The sequence below is a fragment of the Vombatus ursinus genome, unplaced genomic scaffold (assembly GCF_900497805.2).
Source record: "Vombatus ursinus unplaced genomic scaffold, bare-nosed wombat genome assembly UNPS02014768.1, whole genome shotgun sequence".
NCBI lineage: Eukaryota > Metazoa > Chordata > Mammalia > Diprotodontia > Vombatidae > Vombatus > Vombatus ursinus.
In genome coordinates, this window is record NW_020954546.1 from 37,110,716 (window position 1) to 37,132,542 (window position 21,827).

The window sequence follows — 21,827 nt, forward strand, 5'->3', positions numbered from 1 at the left end:
TTTTTAGCTGCCAATGGGAGGGGGCGGGACGGGAGGGTAAGTAAAGAAAACAAAACGGGACAGGAGCACAGAGGACTCCTCAGAGAGACAGAGGAACAGCCAGGAATGGAGCTCTCCCTCACCCCTCACCTCACTCTACCACTCTTGCTCCTGGCAGGTGAGGGAGGTTAACTATTTGGGACTTGGTGGGGAGGGAGGTCTGTGGGATGGCTTAGGACTGGGACCTTAAAGGTAAAAATGTCCTTTTCGGGGGAGGTGACACCCTAGTGGTAAGAGCCCTAGGGACAGGGCTTTGAAAAGAGTGACTTTGAATCCATGTTATCTGTGGACTCCAATTATTCCTTCTCCTAGGAGAGACTTCCTGTGATGCTGGTGAAAGCTTTTGCTTAGTTATTTGGAATAGGTGCCCATACTCCTGGAAAGTAGGGCAGTGAATACACCCAGAGTGCTTCCATGTGGCCCCTTGCCCTCCAGGCACTTTTAGGGAGTTGACGGTCCCTGGCCAGAGTGGCTAAGAATACTTGACCAATGGACCACATGCAGTTTCCACACAATCTATTGACTTCCTAGTGTCTAGAATGAATTGAAGACACCCTCCTTTGTTCTGAATAGGCATCTGTTGGGGTGTAGGGGGGAGCGATGGTCTGGGAAGTAGGGAGGGAACCCTAAAAGGCGGAGGTCGGTTCAGCCTTGGTTTAAGGGGATTTTGGCTTTCCCCTATAATCTATGTTTCCCAAAATACCCACTCTGAACCTGGAGAGAGGTTGGGGTAGGGAGGAGGAAACCAGCTAGGACATGATGTAGGGTGCCTGGGAGGGGACTAAATTATTCAGAGGGTGGACAGGGATTTAGTTAGGGGGTGGGATCTTCAAGCGTTGGGAAGGCAGAAGGGTGGTGATGATCTGGGACCCCTGTGGTGGGGGTAGAGAGAAATTTGTGTGTGGGCAGGCTGCCCCACCCGAGTAATTGCTACTGAGGTTTCCGGGGCTGAGCCCTAAGACATAGGAATCTCTGTGTGTGCATGTATAAGACATACTGACGCTGGTGGATGGAGAGATGTAAAAACAGATGGAGAACTCTTGAGAGACAGATGTCCCTCAGTGTCCTTTCTTCTTCCCTTTAGGCTCAGAACTAAAACCTGGACCCCATGGGGGCTGGGGACTTTTCTGGTGCTACAGAAAGCTGCCATTCCCCTACCATTGTTTAAGCCTCACAGGTTATGTGAGGGGAGGGAGAAGTGGGGGGGGGGGGGAGTAATCTGACCCTTTTGATTGATTCTGTGAAAGAGATTTCGGGGGCGGGAATGAATCCACAGCTGCATATGTTATTGTGGCTAAGGGCCACAGACAGGATGAACAGGACATCTGGATATAAACACAAGGCAGAAGATATACCCTTGGGCCACCAGACACACAGATGGAAGCGTTGTTACAGAGACCCATGTTCATCAGACAGACGAGGACAGGGCCAAGTTGTATATGTCTCACGGTCTCTTCTCTTAGCCAGACACTTCTGTGGTTCCCTGCCAGCCCTTGACCTTGTGACTGATGCTCCCTCCTTCTCCCAGGTCTCTGCTCTTCCTTCAACTTGGACGATAATCATCCTCGACTATTTCAAGGGCCACCGGAGTCCGAGTTTGGATACAGTATCTTGCAGCATGTGGGGGGAGGACGTCGATGGTGAGGGAAGCCTGGGAGGACATGGGGTGTTGTGATGGTGAAAGGAACACAGCAATAAGGAAGGAGAAGAGACTGGGATTATGTTGGTGCTGATTGAGCTGGTGGGGAAACAGAAGGGTAGACCTTGGGTTAGGCCAGGATTATCCCACACGAGCCAATGATAATAAGAGGGTCATTTCCATCCAATTATTTGCAGAAGGAATGGGATGCTTCTCAGGGTTCCTGTTTAAAGTGAGGACTAAAAAGGGGTGGTCACGAACTAGGGGTTCTGGCTTTGGGGCCCGTCTTCAGTTTGCTTTAGGCTTATGCCCTTTCTTCATGCTCCTATTCATATGCACCACCTCTGTCCCACAGGATGTTGGTGGGTGCCCCTTGGGATGGACCTTCTGGGGACAGGAGGGGGGATGTGTATCTCTGCCCTGTGGAGGAGCGGCCTAATGCCTCATGTGCCAAGGGCCACCTGGGTAAGGAGATGCCCCTCCCTTTCTACCCTCTGACCCTGACCCTAGTTTTCCTGACCTCCTATTCCTCAACCTCTTCACCCCCTAATAAGCCTCCCTTCCCATGACTTCCTAAATACTCCTTCCCTCTGAACTCGTGACCCACAAACCTGTGTTCCCCAACTTCACTATCACCTCCAGGTGACTACCCACTAGGAAACTCATCGAGTCCGGCTGTGAACATGCACCTTGGGATGTCATTGCTGAAAACTGATGTGGATGGGGGGTTCATGGTGAGGTGGGAGTGAGAGGGATCATGGGAGTTAATGATCAGGGGAGTCTAAGGTGAGGGAACCATCGGGGAAGGGGGTCAGGAAGTTAATATTATGGAGACTAGGGAAGGACCAAATGCATGGGGTTTTAGCAGTGTTAGACACTATGGGGAGCAAGGGGCATTTGTACCTTCTAGGAGGGCCTTGAGAATGGGGGATGGGATGCTGCCCTGGGATCTAGGAATGACATTTCTACCCCGTTTCCCCTTCCTCAGGCTTGTGCCCCTCTCTGGTCTCGTGTCTGTGGTACCTCAGTATACAGCTCCGGGATCTGTGCCCAAGTGGATGCCTCATTCCGGCCCTGGGGGAGCTTAGCACCTACTGCACAGCGTGAGCCAGGGGGAGGGGATGGGGGAAGGGAAGAGAGCAAGCATTTATTAAGCCCCTGATGCGTGCAGCACTGTGCTAAGCACTTTGCAAATACTATTTGATCCTCACTAAAACGCTGTGAAGTCGGTGTTTTTATTACTTGCATTTTACAGATGAGGAAAAGTGAGGATTTTTGCCCACATCCTATTATTCCCAAGCCCTTTCTACTGCCCCAGCCCTCTTGCCCTGATGTCCTTTAGCCTCACCCTTCCCCTGCCTCAAAAATCTAGGCTGCCCCACCTACATGGATGTGGTCATTGTCCTGGATGGCTCCAACAGCATCTACCCCTGGGCTGAGGTTCAGACTTTCCTGCGTAGACTGGTGGGGAGGCTGTTCATTGACCCCGAACAGATACAGGTGAGGAGAGGAGGCTGAATGTGGGGGAGTCAGTCTGTGGCAGGACCAGTGTAGACACGAGAGGCATCATCAGACCTGTCTGTCCCTCGCAGGTCGGGCTGGTTCAGTATGGGGAGACTGCCGTACACGAATGGTCACTCGGAGATTTCCGGACCAAGGAAGAGGTCGTGAGAGCTGCGAGAAACCTGAGCCGAAGAGAAGGGCGAGAAACCCATACAGCGCAGGCAATAATGGTGGCTTGGTGAGGTGGGGGAGGGGTTGTGGAGGGAGGGTATGGGAGGTCCTAGGGCTGTGAGGAAGAGTAGGGTGTTGGGAAGGATTCGGGGAGAGAATAAGATGGACTGTATACGTCCTCACACTTTTGCTCATGAGTTTTGTTGGGGGGGGTGGGGGTGGGAAGGAAATGGAAGCAATTTGAAGGTAAATTGGGAATCATAATAAGTTTTTCCCTACGCTTCCCCTTTCTAGGTTTCCATTTCGTGTCTGTTTTTTCTGTTTCTGTCTCCTAGACAAATTTAATCTGTTTGATCCCTCCACAATAGTCATAGATTTGAAAGGCACCTTAGAGATCATTTACTCCAAATTCTTCCTAAAATGTAAATCCTGCTGTTATCTCACTGACAAGTGGTTTCCAGTCTCTGATTGACTGTTTCCAGTGATGGAGGACTCTGTACCAAACCAGGCAGTCCATCCCATTTTTTAAAAACTCCTAAGTATTCGGTAGTTCTTCCGTGTATTGAGATGCAATTCACCTTCTGCAAACTTTTGCCCATTTAATTTCATTTTCCCTGCCCAGGCCAAGCAGAACAAGTCTAAGGCCACCTGGTGGAAAGAGCATAGGACATTGGCACTAACTGTGTGACCCTGGGCAAGTCACTTAACCCCAGCCTCACCAAGAAAAAAAAAAAAAAAAGGAAAGAGCATAGGATGTGGAGGCAAAGGACCTGGTTTCAGATTCTGGCTTAGCGACTTACTACTTGTATGACCTTGGGAAAGTCACCTCAGTTGTCTGGACTCTAAAAAACAAGAGCTTCACCAAGATCACTTCTAAGCCCCTTCCTTCTCCAAAATTGACACCACATTCTCCATATTACTGCCCCTTTGAATAGTTGAATATGGCTGGTGGTCTTGTCCTCCCATTTCAACTGAAACTCATGATAAATGCTAAAAACAAGAAGGGCTTTAAAATATATATATGTGGGTTAGAGGCAAGAACAACCAGAAGGGGATAGATGTATTGTTTGGGGAGGATGAGAAGATGTTAATGGGTGACAGAAAAAATGCAGAACTTCCTAAATCTTATTTTATTTCTGTTTCCTTTGTCAAGGAACATTCAATTCAACAAATACAGGTTAAGCCAACTGTGTGCCAGGCCCTGTCCTAGGTACTAAAGATACAAAGACAACAGTGAAATAGCCCTGTTTCTAAAGAGCTTCCATTCATGTGCACAGATAAAAGTAAAAAGAATGCTATATGCTAGGCAGCGAATCGGACAAAGGAGAAATCAGACAAAGGCCTAGCTTTAGTAGCTGGTGGCTTCAAGGAAGACTCCACAGGAAAGATGACACCTGAAGCTGAGCCTCGGAGGGAGATAAAGAATCTGAAAGAGAAAGGACAGCTAGGCGGTGCAGTGGATAGAGCACCGGCCCCAGATTCAGGAGGATCTGAGTTCAGATCTGGCCTCAGACACATAACAATAGCAGTGTGACCCTGGGCAAGTCACTTAACCCCATTGCCTAGCCCCCCAAAAAAATCTGAAAAAGGAAAAGGAAGAGGGAATGGCACATTCCAGACAACATTCTAGCTCTTGGGACTGCACAAAGCTTGGAAATGTCATGCTGAGTTCAAGAACTATTAGTCCAGTTTGACTGGAAGGTAGAGAACTTGAAGGGGAATAATGTGAAATGAGTCTGGAAAGGTAGGTCAGAACCAGATTGCTGAGGGCCTTGAATGCCAGGCCAAGAAGTTTTATGGGATCATTGAAACAGTAGGTTTCTGAGCAAGGGGATGACATGCATGGTCAGGTATGTGTCTTAGAATGAGTGTTCTGGAAGTTATTTGAAGGGGGAATTGGGTAGGCTAGTTTGGAAGCTGTAATAATAATAATTAGTGCAGGTGAGTGTCAATGACATGCTGAACTCATGTGGTGAGGGTGATTTGAGAGGAGGTGCCTTAATATGAAAGAAGCTGGGAAGGTGTAAAGCAAAGTACTGGCACGATGTGTCAGTTCACATTGGATTGGTGAAGGAAGAGTCAGAGATGCAGCAGAGGCCACAAACCTGAGTGCCAGGATCTAAGGCAATGCTCTCAACAGAAGTGAGACTTTGGGAGGAGAGGTGAGAGATGCTGAACTGTTTGCTAAGTGGCTGAAAAGTCATCAGTGGCAAACAGGAGAGGAGCTGTAGGGCTGGAGATGTGTCAGTGTTCTTATGTTTTTAAAGGGGACAAAAGATGGATTTAATAAACTAGAGACTGGTCAGACAGATGTTCATCCCACACCCTTATTTCTCCCAAAATCTGTGTTCTCGGTTCTCTCCTTCAAAATTTGGCTCAAAACTAATTTCTTCCAGAAAATCTTCCTTGATCACCTCCTGAGCCCATCCCTTTGTTATCCTTTCAGTACTAATATACTATAGCATTTCTACTTCTTAATACATTGTGTAAGTTTCTTTAGTAAGTTGTCTAACGTTTGATTCAACAAACATATGTTTAGTATCTACTGTATGCAAAGCACTCTTCCAGGGGTAGGGGAAATGCAAAGCTTTAATCAGTGGGTCCCTGTTCTGATAAAGCTCACAATCTGGGAAGGAGATGAAATACATAGACAAATAAATCCATCTAATAGATGACCAGTGGACTAGAGAGGTATACAACAATATACTATGTGAAGTCTTCAAGTAAAAGGCCATTACTAATTTGGGAGATCAGGAAAGGTTTCATTGAGGAGACAGCATTCCAGTCATGGGAATCAGCCCCTGTGGAGGCATGGAGACAAAAGATGGGATGCCATGTGTGGGGAACAAGTAGGCCAATTTACCAGGAACACCTAGTGCCTATCTCAGGTTGGAATGATCTGTTGGTGCCAGATTATGAAGGGCTTTAAGGACAAAAAAAAAGAGGAGTTATATTTTATCCCAGAGACCCCCGAGGCTGTTCGAATGAAGACACGGGGATGAATTGGAGAAATGTTGTGGAGGTTTAATTGACTGGATTTGTCAATTTGTTGGACGTGTGGATGAGGGAGAGTGAGGAGTTAAGATGAATCTGAGGTTTTGTATCTAGGTGACTGGAAGGATGGTGGTGCCATAGATGAAAATAGAGAAATTAGGAGGAGGACTTCATATGGCATAGTGGAGAGAGCTTCTGATTTGCAGTCAAGAAGACCAGGGTTTGAATCTCACCTTGAGCCCTTAACTACCATTAATCTGGATAAATTGCTTCACTTCTCTGAGCCTCAGTTTTCTCATCTGTAAAAGGAGAGAGTTGGACTCAACCTCTGTGACCCTTTGCAGCTTTCAGTCTGTGATACCATATGTGCATTTGGGAATCATCTGATTAAGATGGTTATTGAACCCAACGGAGATGATAAAATCACCAACCAGTCAGTCTTAACAAGCATTTATTAAGTGGTATGAGAAAGAGTATTGAAAGAGAAGAGAACCCAGAACAGGGAAAACAGAGTAGGGAGAGGAGACATTCCAGAAGTAGGAAAGAACCCGAGCAAAAACATTGAGATAGGATGGTACCAGGCATGTTCTAGGGACACACCTTGACTGACACAGAGAACATGTAGAGGGGAGTACTGTATGATTGGGCTGGGCAGATAGGGTGACCCCACATCATGGAGGGCTGGTAACTCTAGGCAAAGCAGCTGGAAGCTAACTAGGTTGGATAATTATCGATATTTTCTAGGTCCATAAGATTTTCATTGAAACAAAAATGAAAATTGATCAAGTTCTAACCACTTTGCTTCCTACATTTAGCAGCAAATGTCTCTCTAAATGGCTGGTTTTTTTAAAATTTTATTTACTTTTAACATTAATTTTTTAAAATTTTGAGTTCCAAATTCTCTTCCTTCAGCTCCTCTCCTACCCACTGTAAATGGAAGATTTTTGTTAGTAAATCAGCATACTTCCTAGGAAAGGATAAAAAGAGAACCTGTGCATAAAACTTCCATCTCTAAATAAAATTACTCAAAAATATTCTTTACAGCCAACCAAGGAAGGCTAAAGACAGGAAGTACTGTAAATTCTCAGGTCTTTGTCTTGAGATGGGCCCCCACTTAGCTATCTGAGAGAGTGCCTGGGGGCAGTGAGGTGGCCCAGTGGATTGAGCACCAGCCCTGAAGTCAGGAGGACCTGAGTTCAAATCCGGCCTCAGACCAAACACTTGACACTTAATAGTTGTGTGACCCTGGGCAAGTCACTTAACCCCAATTGTCTATTAAAAAAAAGAGAGAGAGAGTGCCTACAGTGTCAGGTCAATTTATGGGTGGGCAGCAATGAAGATGGCTTTGCATTTTCTTTATAAAAAATAGATGTCTCATCTCTGACTTGCATCTGTAACATCTCATCAATTTCCCTTACTTCCCAGGCATTCTAGGGCAGTGATTGGTGGAGAAGCAAGGTGTTATCTTTGCTCCTAGATCTTACTTTGAAATCTTTTAGCATTGTAATTGGTTGAGGGTGTGAAGGAAGAGGGAGACAGTTTGACTCATTCCAGCTCCTTTGTAAGTATGTGGGGCCTGTGCTCATAGAGACAGGAGTCCATTCTCATGGCCTTGGCTGGATGCTAAAACATTTCTTTGTAGCTTTCTCTGAGCCCATGGGCTCCTGTCTCCACATAAGTGGGACTCCATGGATAAACAAAGACCAAACCTGCTCTTAAGTTTGTTCATCCTCAGAATTCCCAATTTAATTCTTCAGCCAGTCACCAGAATCTAAAGCAGCCTGTAGACAGAGTAAACAGGATAACTTTTTGCACTAATTGATCATCACTTCTTGTACTGGACTATCCCGAATCTTTGCAATGGGCCAGCAGACAATTACTGGGGGCTAGAATGGGCCTTCTGCAGTAGACATTAGGGTTCCACATGGCCGGTCTTGTGCATGTTGTTGTTATTAGTTGTTTCAGTTGTGTCTGACTCTTCATGACCCCATTTGGGGCAAAGATACTGGAGTAGTTAACCATTTCCTTCTCCAACTCATTCTACAGATGAAACTGAGGCAACCAGGGTTAAGTGACTTGCCATGGGTCACACAGCTAGTAAGTTTCTGAGGTCAGATTTGAACTCAGGTCTTCCTCACTTCAAGCCGGTGCTCTGTCCACTTTGCCATCTAGCTCAACACACAGCAGCAACAACCACAAAATAGGCCTTCTATAGTAGCCATTAGGGTGCCACCAAAATCTTTGGGTGCATTGACTTGGCCAGTCTTGTGCATAAAGAAAATTAATCTGATGAGGTATGAAGGATGGATATGGAGGGGAAAGAGCAGAGGTGGGAAGGCCTATTAGGAGATGACATCAAGAGGTTGATCACGAGGCCTGTTGTAGGATAGGACAATGGGAATGAGAAGTAGAGAGTGGATTGGAGAGATGTAGGTGAGGGAAAGTCTCCAGGGCTTGGTAAGCAGTTGTATGTGGCAGAAGGAAGACCCGTACCCAGGTATGACTCCTGTGTCCTCAGTTAGATTGTGGCTCCCTTGAAGGTAGGGATTGTGTCTTCCTTTCTTTGGCTCCCTCCATGGTACCTGCTGCACAGTTACGCATACAGTAGGGGTTAAGTCAATGGCACTGACTCATCTACTCCTTTGGCCCCTGTCTTCTTCATTTCTGTCTGTTTTTCCCCGTTAACGCTAGGTTGGCATGTGTGTATGTGTGTCGAAGGTGTGAGGCAGAAGACTCCAGTATCTCACCTCTTTCTTTCCTTCCCTGCTGCCCCAGCACAGAAGGATTCAGTCCCTCCCGGGGGGGCCGGCCAGAGGCTGCCCGGTTGCTGGTTGTTGTCACAGATGGGGAATCACATGATGGGGAGGAGCTTCCAGCAGCACTCAAGGCCTGTGAAGCTGGCAGCGTGACCCGATATGGCATTGCTGTAAGAAGCAGCGGGGAGGCGGGGTTGGGAAGGCGGAGATGTCAGGGAGGGGGGACTTCCTTACCAAAAAAAGGGGGACACTGACCGTTAACACCGCCTCCCGCGCCTGCAGACACTGGCTTTGCGTCGCCTGCACTGGCCCCCAAAGCCCCCGCTGCCCCTTACCACTCCAGCTAGATCTGCGATCCCGCCTAGGTCCTGGGTCACTACATCCGAAGGCGGCGCGACCCTAGCTCCTTCCTTCAGGAAATCAGGGCCATTGCCAGCGATCAGGGCGACAGATACTTCTTCAACGTCACAGACGAGGCTGCGCTGACTGACATTGTGGACGCCCTCGGGGACCGCATCTTTGGACTGGAGGGTAGGGCGTGGAATCTGGGCGTCTGCCTCCCGCTCGGCCCCTCCTCTCGAGCCCGAGCCTCTCCCCCGCATCCCTGTACAACCCCGATGTGGAAACCTCTACCATGAAGGGGGTGCCTGGTGAGGAGCAGCATCCCATTTTTGGACAGCTCTAATTAGGAAGTTCCCGATGCCGAGCTGACTTCCTTAACTTTAAAGCGTGGAAAAAGATGAGCTTAATGGGAATGGACATTTGGGTCAGGGAAACTGGGATTGAGAGAATTAAGAGATTGGATGCATCAGCATGCTGGCCCGGGTCCTCTGTCTCATTTTATTCTCCTGATTTTCTTTCTTACCCCAGGTTCCCATGGGGAGAATGAAAGCTCCTTTGGACTAGAGATGTCTCAGATCGGCTTCTCTACTCACCAGCTAAAGGTCAGATATTCTGTTGCTGCTGCATCCCCCCACCAGCCTCTGGTCCAGGTGACCTCAGCCCCACTAACCTCACCTGCACAGTGAATCTCTTTCCTGCTGACTCCGCCCTCAGTGACCTCATCCCTCCTAGACGAATCCTTCTTTGAAGGGTGAAGGTTCTAGGTGAATTTCCCAGGCCCCCTCAGCTACCCTTTCCCTATGTTTCCCTTTGCCTCCTCAGTAATCCCGATGACTCCTCAGTATTTCCCCATTCCCACAGGATGGGATCCTGTTTGGAATGGTGGGAGCCTATGACTGGGGGGGCTCAGTGCTATGGCTAAAGGAAGGCCACCGCCTCTTTCCCCCCCGGTCAGCGCTGGAGGATGAGTTCCCTTCTGCTCTACAGAATCATGCCGCCTACCTGGGTGAGTGTTAGGTGCATCTCAGGTAGGGAGCAGATTGAAGTATGTTTCTCTGTTTCTCTGTCTCTTTCTCTGTCTCTGTCTCTGTCCCTCTCTCTGACATGGCTAATGTAGGAATTTATTTTGCATGATTATACATATTTGTAATGGGTTTTGTTTTTCTTTCCTTCTCAATGTGAGATGAAAGGAAGAGGGAGAGAGGAAAAGAATTCAGAACTGAAAATAAAATAGAGTTTTTAAAAAGAGTGTTAGGTTGATTACCTCATGGAATATATCACTTGAAGATCCCTCCATTTGCCTTTTGAATCCTCTTCCTAAATTATTAAGATTTTCTGCCCCTCTATTGATTCCCCAATATGTCCGGCTACCCTGACTTCATGATCTCTCCCTGCCTTCCTTCCCTTCTCTTCACCCCTGTCACCCCACTTCTAGGTTACTCAGTTTCCTCCTTGATCCTCCCGGGCGGACGACGGCTGCTTCTCTCTGGAGCCCCTCGGTTTAAGCATCGTGGAAAGGTCATAGCTTTCCAGCTCAGGAAAGATGGGACTATGAATATTGCCCAGAGCCTCCAGGGGGAACAGGTGTGGACATGGCAGGAGGCATGTGTGGGGTGATGAGAGTCGCCATCCAATGGAGAACTCTGTGATGGCGTCTACAAGGGTTGAGATCCATCCATTGTGGGGAGGTCCTCAGCCGTTGGGTTTCAGATTCCCTCCCACTCTTGGAAGTTTTTCAGGGTCACTCTTTTTCCTTCCCCATGTCCCAGATTGGCTCCTACTTTGGCAGTGAACTCTGCCCCCTGGACACAGATGGTGATGGGGTGACTGACGTTCTACTTGTGGCTGCCCCTATGTACCTGGGACCCCAGTACCGGGAGACAGGACGAGTGTATGTCTACATCGTGGGCCAAGTGAGTAGGGTTAGCGTGCATTGGAGACAATGTAGAGACATTAATACCTGGGAAAGGTCGGAGGGAGGAGAGAAGAGACACCAATGAGGCTGGTCTGTGGGGTTGGGACATTTAGACTGTCATCCTTTCCTACAGCCCTTGCTGATCCTCCGGAGAATGCTGCAGCCAGACCCGCCCCAGGATTCCCGCTTTGGCTTTGCAATGGGTGCCCTGCCTGACCTCAACCAGGACGGCTTTGCAGATGTGGCTGTGGGAGCACCCCTCGAAGATGGACACAGAGGAGCTCTCTACCTCTATCATGGGACCAAGGGTGGCATCCGACCCCATCCTGCACAGGTTAGAGGAGCCGGAGGAACACTATATCGGGAGGAGGGGTGTGTTTTGGTAGTACTCATACTTGTACTGCTCAGAAAATCTGGGGATTCTTGAGTCAAACCCTGCCATTTTACAGTTGAAGAAACTGAGAGGATAGTGACTTGACCAAGGTTACACAGCTAGCTAAGGTCAGATTGAGGCCTAGAACTCTACTCTTCCAGAACCTACATTCAGATGCCTGAAAGCACTGAATCTCTATCATTTCCCTGAGATTATCTGGCTCTACACCCTCTTCAAACCTGGGTGGAGATGGCACGGATATGTTGGTGAGGTCCAGGGAGAGCAGTGCCTTGAGAAGTACGGGGGATGTTTTTGTGGCCCCCTCCCCCCTGCCCTATTCCTGGTAGTGGTCCTTGAGAGGATTGGAGGAGAGCCAGAAGGAAGAATGCTAGGCAAGGGGTGAGGCATTCATTGTCTGAGAGACCTTGCCCCAGTCTCTTGTCTCCTGTCTCCTCCCAGCGCATCTCAGCTGCCTCCATGCCTCAGCCACTCAGCTACTTTGGCCGAAGTGTGGATGGACGACTGGACCTTGACGGGGATGAGCTAGTGGATGTTGCCGTGGGGGCCCAGGGGGCAGCTGTACTGCTCAGGTGTGGGGCCAGAGGTCAAGTGCCAGGTTTCTCTTGGGGAGAGGGGGCTCCTGGATGTCCTTCCCTTAATATTCAAATTGAGGAGGAGCAATGGGACATAGAATCACAGAATCTCAGTTTTTGGAGGTCAAATGTCTTGGAGATCTTGGGGAGGCAGTCTTGGTAGGTTCTCCTCCCATACACTTCTTATCCCATACCCCTGGGATCTTTCCCTCAACTTTATCAGCTCCCGCCCCATCGTCCACCTGGCCCCATCACTAACTGTGACCCCGCCAGCAGTCAGTGTAGTCCGGCGGGATTGTCAGCGACACGGCCAGGATGCTGCATGCTTGACCGCCGACCTCTGCTTCCAAGTAACCTCCCGAACTCCAGGCCGCTGGAATCGCCACTTATGTAAGCAACCTTTAGGCATATGAGTAACCCACAATCCCTTCTGTGTCCCAAATGCCTTCTTCTAACCCTCGACCCTTTTCTTTCCAACTCTCTTCTCTAGACGTCCGGTTCACTGCCTCCCTGGATGAGTGGACAGCTGGGGCCCGTGCGGCATTTGATGGCTTTGGCCAGAGGCTGCCCACCCGGCGGCTGAGGGTCAGCGTAGGGAATGTCAGCTGTCAGCAGCTGCATTTCCATGTGCTGGTGAGGAAGGGGTTGAGGCTCAGAGATGACAGGCAATGGAAGGAGGCCCAGGAGGCCAATGGGATAGAATAAGGTTGGAGGTCTGAAAGGAGTCAGGACTACGTATGTGTTCCTTGACCCTGTTTTGCTATGACCCTCGGTCTTACTCCCTTCAGGATGCATCTGACTACCTCCGGCCAGTGGCCCTAGCTGTAACATTTGTGCTAGATAACACCACAAAGCCAAGGCCGGTGCTAGATGAAGACTCACCCACTTCTCTTCGAAAGCTGGTTAGTCACTGCTAATCCCCACCCTGACCTTGGCTTCTAACACTCCTCTGCCTGCCGCAGTCTTCCGTTCAGACTTTGTTCACACCCCTGTGCCCCAATGCCATCCATCCCATCGTGGGGCAGGGGAGAGAGAGAGGAGATGGGAGCCGTCGGAGTGACGTGACATCTGACCTTGGGACAATGTGTCCAGTCCTTCCTGGTCATCCCTGCCCCCCTGCTCTCTCCTGGCTCCTCTATTCCTGGCTTCTCCTAGTTTTCCAGCCCTTTTTATACTCCCTTGAACCTCTGTATACCCTTTTCCCTCTCCCTAGGTACCTTTCTCAAAGGACTGTGGGCCTGATAATGAATGCAATACAGACCTGGTACTCCGGGTAGACATGGACATCCGGGGCTCCAGGTGTGATAGAAGCAAACTGGGACACTGGGACCAAATGGAAGGGAAATGGATGGACAGGGTAGAGTGGGGCAGGGGAAAGAAGGTGAGGGGTGGCGTGTCAATCAATCAACAAACAATTATAATAATAGCCAGCATTTATGGGGCACTTTAAGATTTCCAATGTGCTTTAAATATGTGTGTGTGTATATATATATATGTATGTATATGTTTGTGTCGGTGTATGTACGTACACAGACATATAACATTTTATCCTCGCAAATATCTGAGGAGGTAGGTGCTGTTATTATCCTCCTTTTACAGATGAGGAAACTGAGACTGGGCAAGGTAAAGGGACTTGCCCAAGGTCACGCAGCATTCAGGTGCTTGGGATGTAGGGCTTCCTGACTCCAGGAGCAGCATCTCACCCATGCGGCCACCTGGATGCCTCTTTGTCAAATAAGTACTATGCACCAGACGCTGCTCTAGGATTTGGAGATTCAAAGACACAGAGCAGCCCTTGCTCTTCTCAAGGATATGATGGTTTTAGATAATGGCTGGATTAGAAATCAGGAGGTGACGGTCCTAGGGATGACTCCAGTACCAAATCATTTCATGAACTTTCCAAGCCTTTTACATTTCTCTGGGCCTCAATTTCTCTAAAGTGAGATTGAATTAAATGATCTAGTGGGATTTCTGGGACTCCTGGAGCTCCCCTGTCAGCTCCTTGACTAGTTCCCTTACTCTACTTTTAGGAAAAAGCCGTTTGTGGTTCGAGGTGGGCGGCAGAAGGTGCTTGTGTCAGCAGCTCTTGAGAACAGAAAGGAGAATGCCTACAATACTAACCTGAGCCTCAGTTTCTCCAAAAGCCTCCACCTGGCCAGCCTCACTCCTCAGGTGCTCTGGGTGGAGATAGAAGTAGGAGCAGAGCCCTGAAAGGAAGGGGAGAAGAGTGGGGAGCTAGAAATTCCACTTGGCCAGTCTCACTGCCCTTCAGGTGCCCCTTGGGGTGGAGGTGGGGAGAATGGAGGAAACAGCCTCTGCCTGGTCAGCCTCACCCTTCTGGGCCCCTGGATCTCTGAGGATTTACGGAGGTGGAGGAGGAAATAAAAGATATGAGGAAGAGAGAATGATTTAGAGTTGAGGCCTTCCTGACACCCGTCTCCTTGACACACCGACTCTCTGTCCCCAGAAGGACACCACAGTCAAAGTGGAGTGTGCAGCCACTTCCGCACATGCCCGGCTCTGTAGTGTAGGGCACCCTGTTTTCCAGACCGGGGCCAAGGTGAGTCAGAGTGCTGAGAGCAGGCTGACGGACTCTGGAGGAAGGGAAGGGGATACACATTTGTAGCACCCACTATGTGCTCGGTACCATACTGAGAGCTTTTACATACACATATATGTGTATACACATGTGTGTATGTATGTATATACATATACATGGCATGTGTATATACATGTGTGTATGTATATATACATATACGTGTGTGTGTGTACATATATGTAATTCCAGGCCCAGAGCATAGAGCTCTGGGCCTCCAGCTGCCGCATGGCTATCCATTTTGGATGAGGAAATTGTTGGGAAGAGGGGACATGGGGGATGTTTGTTGGGACCTGGGTGAGTGTAAGGTGGGAGAGTTCATGGTATGAAGTCCTTTGGAGTGGACAGGGGGTGAAGGTAGGCCCCGGGGACCCAGGGAAGAACACCTGGGGTGGACCTAAAGCACAGGTTCTTAAACAGATCCCACAGGGGGTCCCTGAATAGAGGTTGGGGGTCCTTGAACTTGTATGGGGAAAAAAATACATCTTGAATTAACCTCTAACCTCCTTTGTTATCCTGTGCACTTTATTTTATGCATTTGAAAAGATGATTGTGAGAAGGGATCCACAGGCCTCACCACCCTGCCTGAGAGATTGATGACATGAAAAAAGTTAAGGCCTCCTAGTCTCGAGGGACCCCTGTGACTCTCGGGGGATCTTTGGGCCACACTCTGGACTTTACAGCCCAGAAGTTAGCACTCTGAAAGTTGAGAATTGGAAATAGGATGACAGTGTGGCCCTGGACCTCATGGCCTTTGATCACTTTGCCCCCAACTCAGGTGATTTTCCTCTTGGAGTTTGAATTCAGCTGCTCTTCGATCTTGAGTCAAGCCCTTGTGAGGCTGACTACGACCAGGTAAGACCCTGGGCCCTTCTTTTCTCTGCGCTGTCTTGGGGGAGCCTTCACTGCGGGGGGAAGAGGGGGTCAGTACTGGAGGAGTCTTCAGGAAGAAGTCTCCAGACAGGAGCTAGATGTTGTGACTCTCCCCTTACCTCTGCAGCAACAGCTTGGAGTCCAATGAAACCCTGCATGACAACATGGCCCAGGCCTCTGCCTACATTCAGTATGAGCCCGAGCTCCTGGTCTCCAGGTATGGCCCAATACCCTGCCCACCCTCTGGTCCCCTGGCTAGGCAGCCCTGACTCCCAGACCTCCAGACTTTCGTGTCACTCCCTCTACCATGGTCTACTTTTTCCAAAATCTCCTACGCCCAAGAACTTTGACTCTGAACTGAACCCATTCTGTGTCCCCTCTTCTCTCCCATCCTTTTTGCTCTCTCAGGAGTAAGGCTCCAGTCAGAAACAGTAGAGATGGTTGGGGTGGGGGTGGGAGGAGGAGGAGGCCTGCAGCCACAGCTATGAAGTTAGCAGTGTATCCATGTCATATCACACGTGTCCATCCGTGCTTCATGTGCTGCTGGTTTCTCTGTGTAGTATTTGGTCGCTCCCCATCTCTGTGTCCCTTCCTCCCGGCCCTTCCTCCCGTGATCCAGTGTCTCTGTGCTGACCATCTGCTCCCTGTGTCTGTGGCATGGTCAACACCTCGTGCTTCCTGATTTGGTATCCGTGTCTGTGACCCTGCAGTGAGTCCACTCTGCACCGATATGAGGTTCACCCATACGGGGCCCTCCCCGAGGGTCCTGGCCCTGAGTTCAAAACCACTCTCAGGGTGAGAGAGAGGAGGGTGCAGGGCAAAGGGGGTGGAGCCCTGGACAGGGTAGGAGGGTTGGTAGAGGGGGTTCTCTCTCTGGGCATCTACAAATATGTTGTGGGTAGGGGTAGAGTGGTCCATCTTTTCTTCCTTTCCACAATCTCACTCCTTCTCACTTACCCCATCAGGTACAGAACCTTGGTTGCTATCCCATCAGTGGCCTCTTGATTTCTGCCTTCTTTCCAGCTGTGGCCCATGGGGGCAATTACTTCCTGTCCCTGTCCCAGATTATCACTGACAATGTAAGTGTGGGATGTATGCATCTGGATGGCCTCCTCTTTGAAGCCCTGGTCCCTTCTTGCCTGTATGACCTGCTCTTGGTCCTTAGTTCCAGGGCACTCCTGCTCTCCAGACTTTCTCTATCCAGGTCACAAACCTCAGGTGCTGCCCTCACCCATGTGTCTGCTGCCCTCACCCATGTGTCTGCTGAAGTTGACACTTAAACGTGGTAGAATAAGGAGTGAATTTTGAAGGAAATGGGTGACTTTCATGAGGGTATCTTAGGTAGCTCATATCAGACCTAGGGCTTAGCACAGGCCCTTTCTAGGCAAAGGAGGCAGCATGAACACTGGAAAAGACTCTGGCTTTGGAGTTTATATCCTGCCGTATGGCCTTCCACTAATCCCTTCACCTCTGTGGGCCTCAGTTTCCACATTTGTAAAATGAAGGAGTTTGATTAGATGATTCCTCTTGTCCCTTCATCCTGTGATTGGGAGATAATGAAAGGGTCATCTGGGGGTAGACAGTGTGGCATTGGTGTGTGGTCTGAGTGAGGCCTCCCCTTCCACACCCCCGCCTCTCCCAGGCCAGCTGTATGGTGCAGAACCTGACCGAGCCCTCCATAGCTCCTGTGCATTCCGAGGACCTGCGATACATCAGCCGCCTGGTATGAGCCCCTGGCGAGTGGGGAGGGGAGACCCCAGAAACAGAAATCCTGGGAAGGCGATGGGGAGCCTCGGATTGGGACTGGAGGGAGGGGGGAGGAAATCCTTCATCTTCTGGGGGCTGACCTCTTTCTCCTGGTAGAATGGCAGTAACACCTGGTGCCAGGTGGTGCGGTGCCACCTCAGACGCCTGCCGCGGGGGTCCCAGCATTCTGTGCAGTTCCTGAGGCTCATCCACGATGAATTCTTCCGAAGGGTGAGCCAATGCCAGCCTTTCACCACTGCACCATCCTTCTTGAGATGCTCCTTTTCCCCAGCAACCATTTCCTTGGCTCATCTTGAGTACCTACTGTTTCTCTAGTTTACATTTTTAGTGATGTCAGTAGAGAGCTGGCCTTGAAGCCAAGCATTGAACTTCACCTTTAACCTACGTGGCTATTGACTTTGGGCCTTGGTCGGTTAACATCTCAGTGCCCCAGACAACTTAGCTACAGAGAAGATGTCAACCTGCATTGATAAAAGGAGGTTCCTCCCTGGGAGTTCCCCACACCAATGAGATCACCAGTCCAATCCCTATCCAGTTCTTATCCCACATCTCTTGCTTCTAAATGCCTTCATTTCTCAATATATCCCTTCCCCACCTATCAAGGGAGCCAACCCTTTTAACAAAGAATAAAAAAGAAAGAAAAAACCCAATTGAATAAAACTAGCCAACATATTGACCGAGTCTGACTTTACCTTGTGTACCATATCCCCTACCTCCGAAAAGAAGGAGGGAGATGCTTTCTCATCTCTCTTCTTTGGGGGTCAAGCTTGGTCATTACCATTTCACAACCTTCAGTTTCAATTTTTTTGTTGTCCTTTTCACTTACATTGCAGTAGTCATTGTGTGTATTTTTTTAACTGGTTCTGCTTACTTCATTTTGCATCACTTATATGTCTTCCTGTGCTTCTCTGTACTCTTCATGGTCACTTATTCTCATAGCAAATTAACATTACATTGTGTTCATATATCACAATTTGCTTAGCCATTTAAAAATCAGCGGGCCTCTACTTTGTTTCCAATTCTTTGCTACTACAAAAAGTGCCATTATAAACATGTTGGTACCTCTGTGACCTTTACTTTTATCATTGACCTCTGCGTATGGATCATAGCTTTAAATTGCTTTCTGGAATTGTTTGACCAATTTGCAGTATATTAATGGGCCTGCCTTTTTACAGCTCTTTCAACGTTGACTATTTCCATCTTCTGTCATTTTGAGTACTTACTGTTCTAATGATAATAATGGTGGACATTGACATAGTACCTTAAGATTTAAAAATGCTTTACATTTTCTTATTTGATCCTCATAACAGGAAACAGAGAAAGTCATTATTGGTCTTGAGTAGGCAAAGGAATGAGATGATGAAAAGCAGTGTTTTAGGAGAATTAGGCTGGCTGTCCCATCCCCCTTCCTCCTTCCCTCCATGATGTCATTTCTCTTCTCCTCCCTCCTCTTCTTCCTTTCATTATGACGTTGACGGATCCAGTAGATCTGGGGCCTCTCAGCCAATTCTTGCTGCTCAGGGAGCCACATACCATCCCTGCCTCACCTGCAGACCATAACCCCCTCCCTCTAATATTTTTCACACCTCCTGTCCCCATAGGCCAAGTTCAAATCTGTGACTGTGGTCAGCACCTTTAAACTGGAGGTTGAGGAGGGCAGTGTCCTGCAGCTGACAGAGGCCACCCAGCGGAGTGAGGTGAGTCAGGGGTCTGTGTGCCTGGCGCTCTGAATACAGTGCAGGGCATGGCTGAGGTTTTTCATCGCGGTGTATTACCCTGGTGATCTAGTGAGTAAATGAGTCATAGGAACCAGATCTCTGGGATTCTTTTGCTGGTCCCTTAGGGATCCCTCTCTGGAGAGGCTTCTTATCCCCCTGCTGTTGGGTCTGCCTGGGGTGGCTCATGAGGAATAGTGGGTGGGGAGGAAGGACTACCTGGGGGATTCAGAAAAGAAGGATGTCCTTTTCCCCCAGAGCCTCCTGGAGGTCATCCAGGCCCGCCATGTTCCTGTCTCATTGTGGATTCTGATTGGCAGTGTCCTAGGAGGGCTCTTATTATTGGCCCTCATTGTTTTCTGCCTTTGGAAGGTGAGTCCTGTTCTGTGGGAGATTGGAGGGGTGGGAGGATTGTTCCTGGGTATGTAGGGGATCACAAAATCGCATTTAGAGCTGCCAGGGCCCTTTGAGGCCAAATAGTCCAACTCCTTCACCTTACAGGTGAGGAAACTGAGGCCCCTAAAAGTTAAGTGATTAGCCCAGGGTCACACAGGTGGCAGAAATAGGATTTCAATTCAAGTTCTCATACTCTTAAGTCCAGCCTTCTTTCCTGCGTACCTTGCTGCCTCTCTAGGGGTCTAAGGCTTAATGAATAGGGTAGGAGCGGAGGGAAAGGGAGGGTTAGCTGGTGGGTAGACTTGTGCATTTTGCAGCATTCCCTCAAATAAGAATGTAGCCTGTGGTCATGCCCCAAGGCTGTGAGTAAAAGAAGACTTTGGGAAATATAACTGCTCCTCATCACCTCTGCCTTGTAGCTTGGATTCTTTGCCCGAAAGAAAGCACCTGAAGAAGATGGAAATGAGAAAGTGGACCAGTGAAGCTGGAAGAAGACCCCATGAATGCCTCTTCTGCAGTGCTCCCTAGAGACTTGAATGAGAGCCCAGGTGGGACAAGAGGAGCCCCATGGCCCTCCCCTCCAGACTGCGCACCCTAGTCTGACTTCTATGTCCTAGGGAATACTTCTGTCAAGAAGTGAGGCCCGGCCTCAGCCAAGAAAAATTGGCACCACAGTCCTTCCCAGCCCGTCTGTGCCCTGTCTCTCCCTGGTGATCCTGCTCCTGAGGCCCCCTCCTCGGCCTTTGCTTGGCAGCCTCTTCTCCACCGTTCCCAGGGGCCTGGGTTCCCTGGAGTCAAAAGACTTGTGCGCAGACCTCCGGACTGGGAGAGACTTCTCTCTCTTTTCTTTTTCTCCCCTCATCCCCAGCCCATTTGGAAATGGTAGGGCTTAGCGTTGTCCCCGTCCCCACCCCCTCACCTTCATGCCTTCCTCCCTGACACCCCAGCGGAGGAGCTGACGTGGGCTTCACCGAAGTAAAGTCAACATCTGCTGCTTTCCTGTGGAGTCTGGTGATTCAGAGAGCCCGATGGAGAGTCAACAGGAAGAAAGGAGGGAGGGGAAAAAGCCACAAGAGACGTTCTGTGCGAGGCCGAGGAACAGAGGAGCCTTTAGATGGGCAGATTGGCACCCCCCTGAAACCCGAGCCAGCCTTGAGCCGCCAGTCCTCAGGTGCTGGGGGGGGGCCGGGCTGCCCCCTGCTTTGCCCACTTCCCCCTTTCCCTGAGTGAAGCCTGGCTTGCCTCCGTTGTTTCTGGGGGCCAGGAGCCTCCATGTGGCTGTTTCTGGGATCGCCAAGCTCCCTACCGGCCAGGATGCAATGTGGGAGGCAGACCACAAATGTCACATTCCTGCCTGGCCACTTATGGGGGGTCCTCTCCCGAAATCCAGGGTGGTGATAGGGTCTTGGTGCTGGTCAGCCATTCAGCCCTAGAGGGCAGGGAGCACCACTGGACTGGACTGAGTGGGGTCCGCCCCCCAGGGAGAAGTAGAAGTGGGTGGAGTGAAGTCACTAGGAAGCAAGCCCTCACTTGCTCTGGGAGTGTTGTTTGTGCAGCCTAGTTTTCTCCTTGGGAAATGTTTCCAGGGCACCAGGCTACCCTCCCCCTAGTCCCCCAGCCGCACCTCAGAGGGCTCCTTTGTTAGAAGTAGTCTGCTGGCCATTTCCTGATCTCCACGAGGGATTCCTAAGCTTATCTTTCATTCCCTCTATTCCCCTCAGATTGTTTCCTCTTAGCCAGCCATGGGGGTGGGCTTCCTCTTAATAAATGAGTAACCATTTGCTGCGGAGCCAGGACTCCAGAGACCAGCTAAATCAGCTATTAGTGCAGGTCCCACCTCATTTGAACACTCCCACACCAGTCAGAGATTTAAAGGGAAAAATATAAGATGGTCAGTAGCCATAGCACTTATCCCAAAGTCTTTCCTTGAGGGCAGTGGGGCTCCTGGGTGTCTAAGACATCTTGAAATATCTTTATCTACACCTCTTGCCCTCACTGCCACCTCCTTCCTGCTTCCTCTGACCATCCATAGTAGTACTGGAGAGGACCATCATCTTGGTTAATACTTCTGCTTCTCCAACTGATCTGGGCCAACAATCCATCTCAGTGTCTGGGCATCATTTGATTGAAACAAATAAAGTTGTGTTTAAAAGAA

At 49.5% G+C, this 21,827-nt stretch overlaps 1 protein-coding gene and 1 long non-coding RNA gene across 3 annotated transcripts; one reads left to right on the forward strand and one right to left on the reverse strand.

The window, feature by feature from the left end:
* Positions 1–105: 105 nt before the first annotated feature.
* Positions 106–21,827, forward strand: LOC114043063 (integrin alpha-10-like). 2 transcript variants are annotated; one of them, XM_027861961.1, is made up of 30 exons: positions 106–157; positions 1,568–1,679; positions 2,034–2,143; positions 2,321–2,412; positions 2,667–2,781; positions 3,051–3,178; positions 3,271–3,419; positions 9,122–9,272; positions 9,468–9,633; positions 9,973–10,046; positions 10,306–10,450; positions 10,880–11,028; positions 11,214–11,357; positions 11,493–11,693; positions 12,192–12,322; positions 12,549–12,715; positions 12,816–12,958; positions 13,114–13,227; positions 13,539–13,624; positions 14,356–14,497; positions 14,793–14,885; positions 15,700–15,776; positions 15,922–16,011; positions 16,505–16,589; positions 16,760–16,873; positions 17,437–17,517; positions 17,658–17,771; positions 19,163–19,258; positions 19,535–19,648; positions 20,092–21,827. In XM_027861961.1, exons 1-30 carry the CDS (start codon positions 106–108, stop codon positions 20,152–20,154), a joined length of 3,498 nt encoding a protein of 1,165 aa, XP_027717762.1. In that variant the 3' UTR covers positions 20,155–21,827. The 2 variants fall into 2 exon arrangements, with proteins under 2 accessions (XP_027717762.1, XP_027717761.1); XM_027861960.1 differs by lacking the exons at positions 106–157; positions 1,568–1,679; positions 2,034–2,143; positions 2,321–2,412; positions 2,667–2,781 and having other exon boundaries at positions 2,916–3,178; positions 14,796–14,885.
* Positions 1,694–9,530, reverse strand: LOC114043064. The gene is made up of 4 exons (XR_003569056.1): positions 9,438–9,530; positions 9,094–9,270; positions 3,065–3,363; positions 1,694–1,777 (listed from the first exon to the last, which is right to left on the reverse strand). It is a non-coding gene; the product is annotated as an uncharacterized LOC114043064 (long non-coding RNA).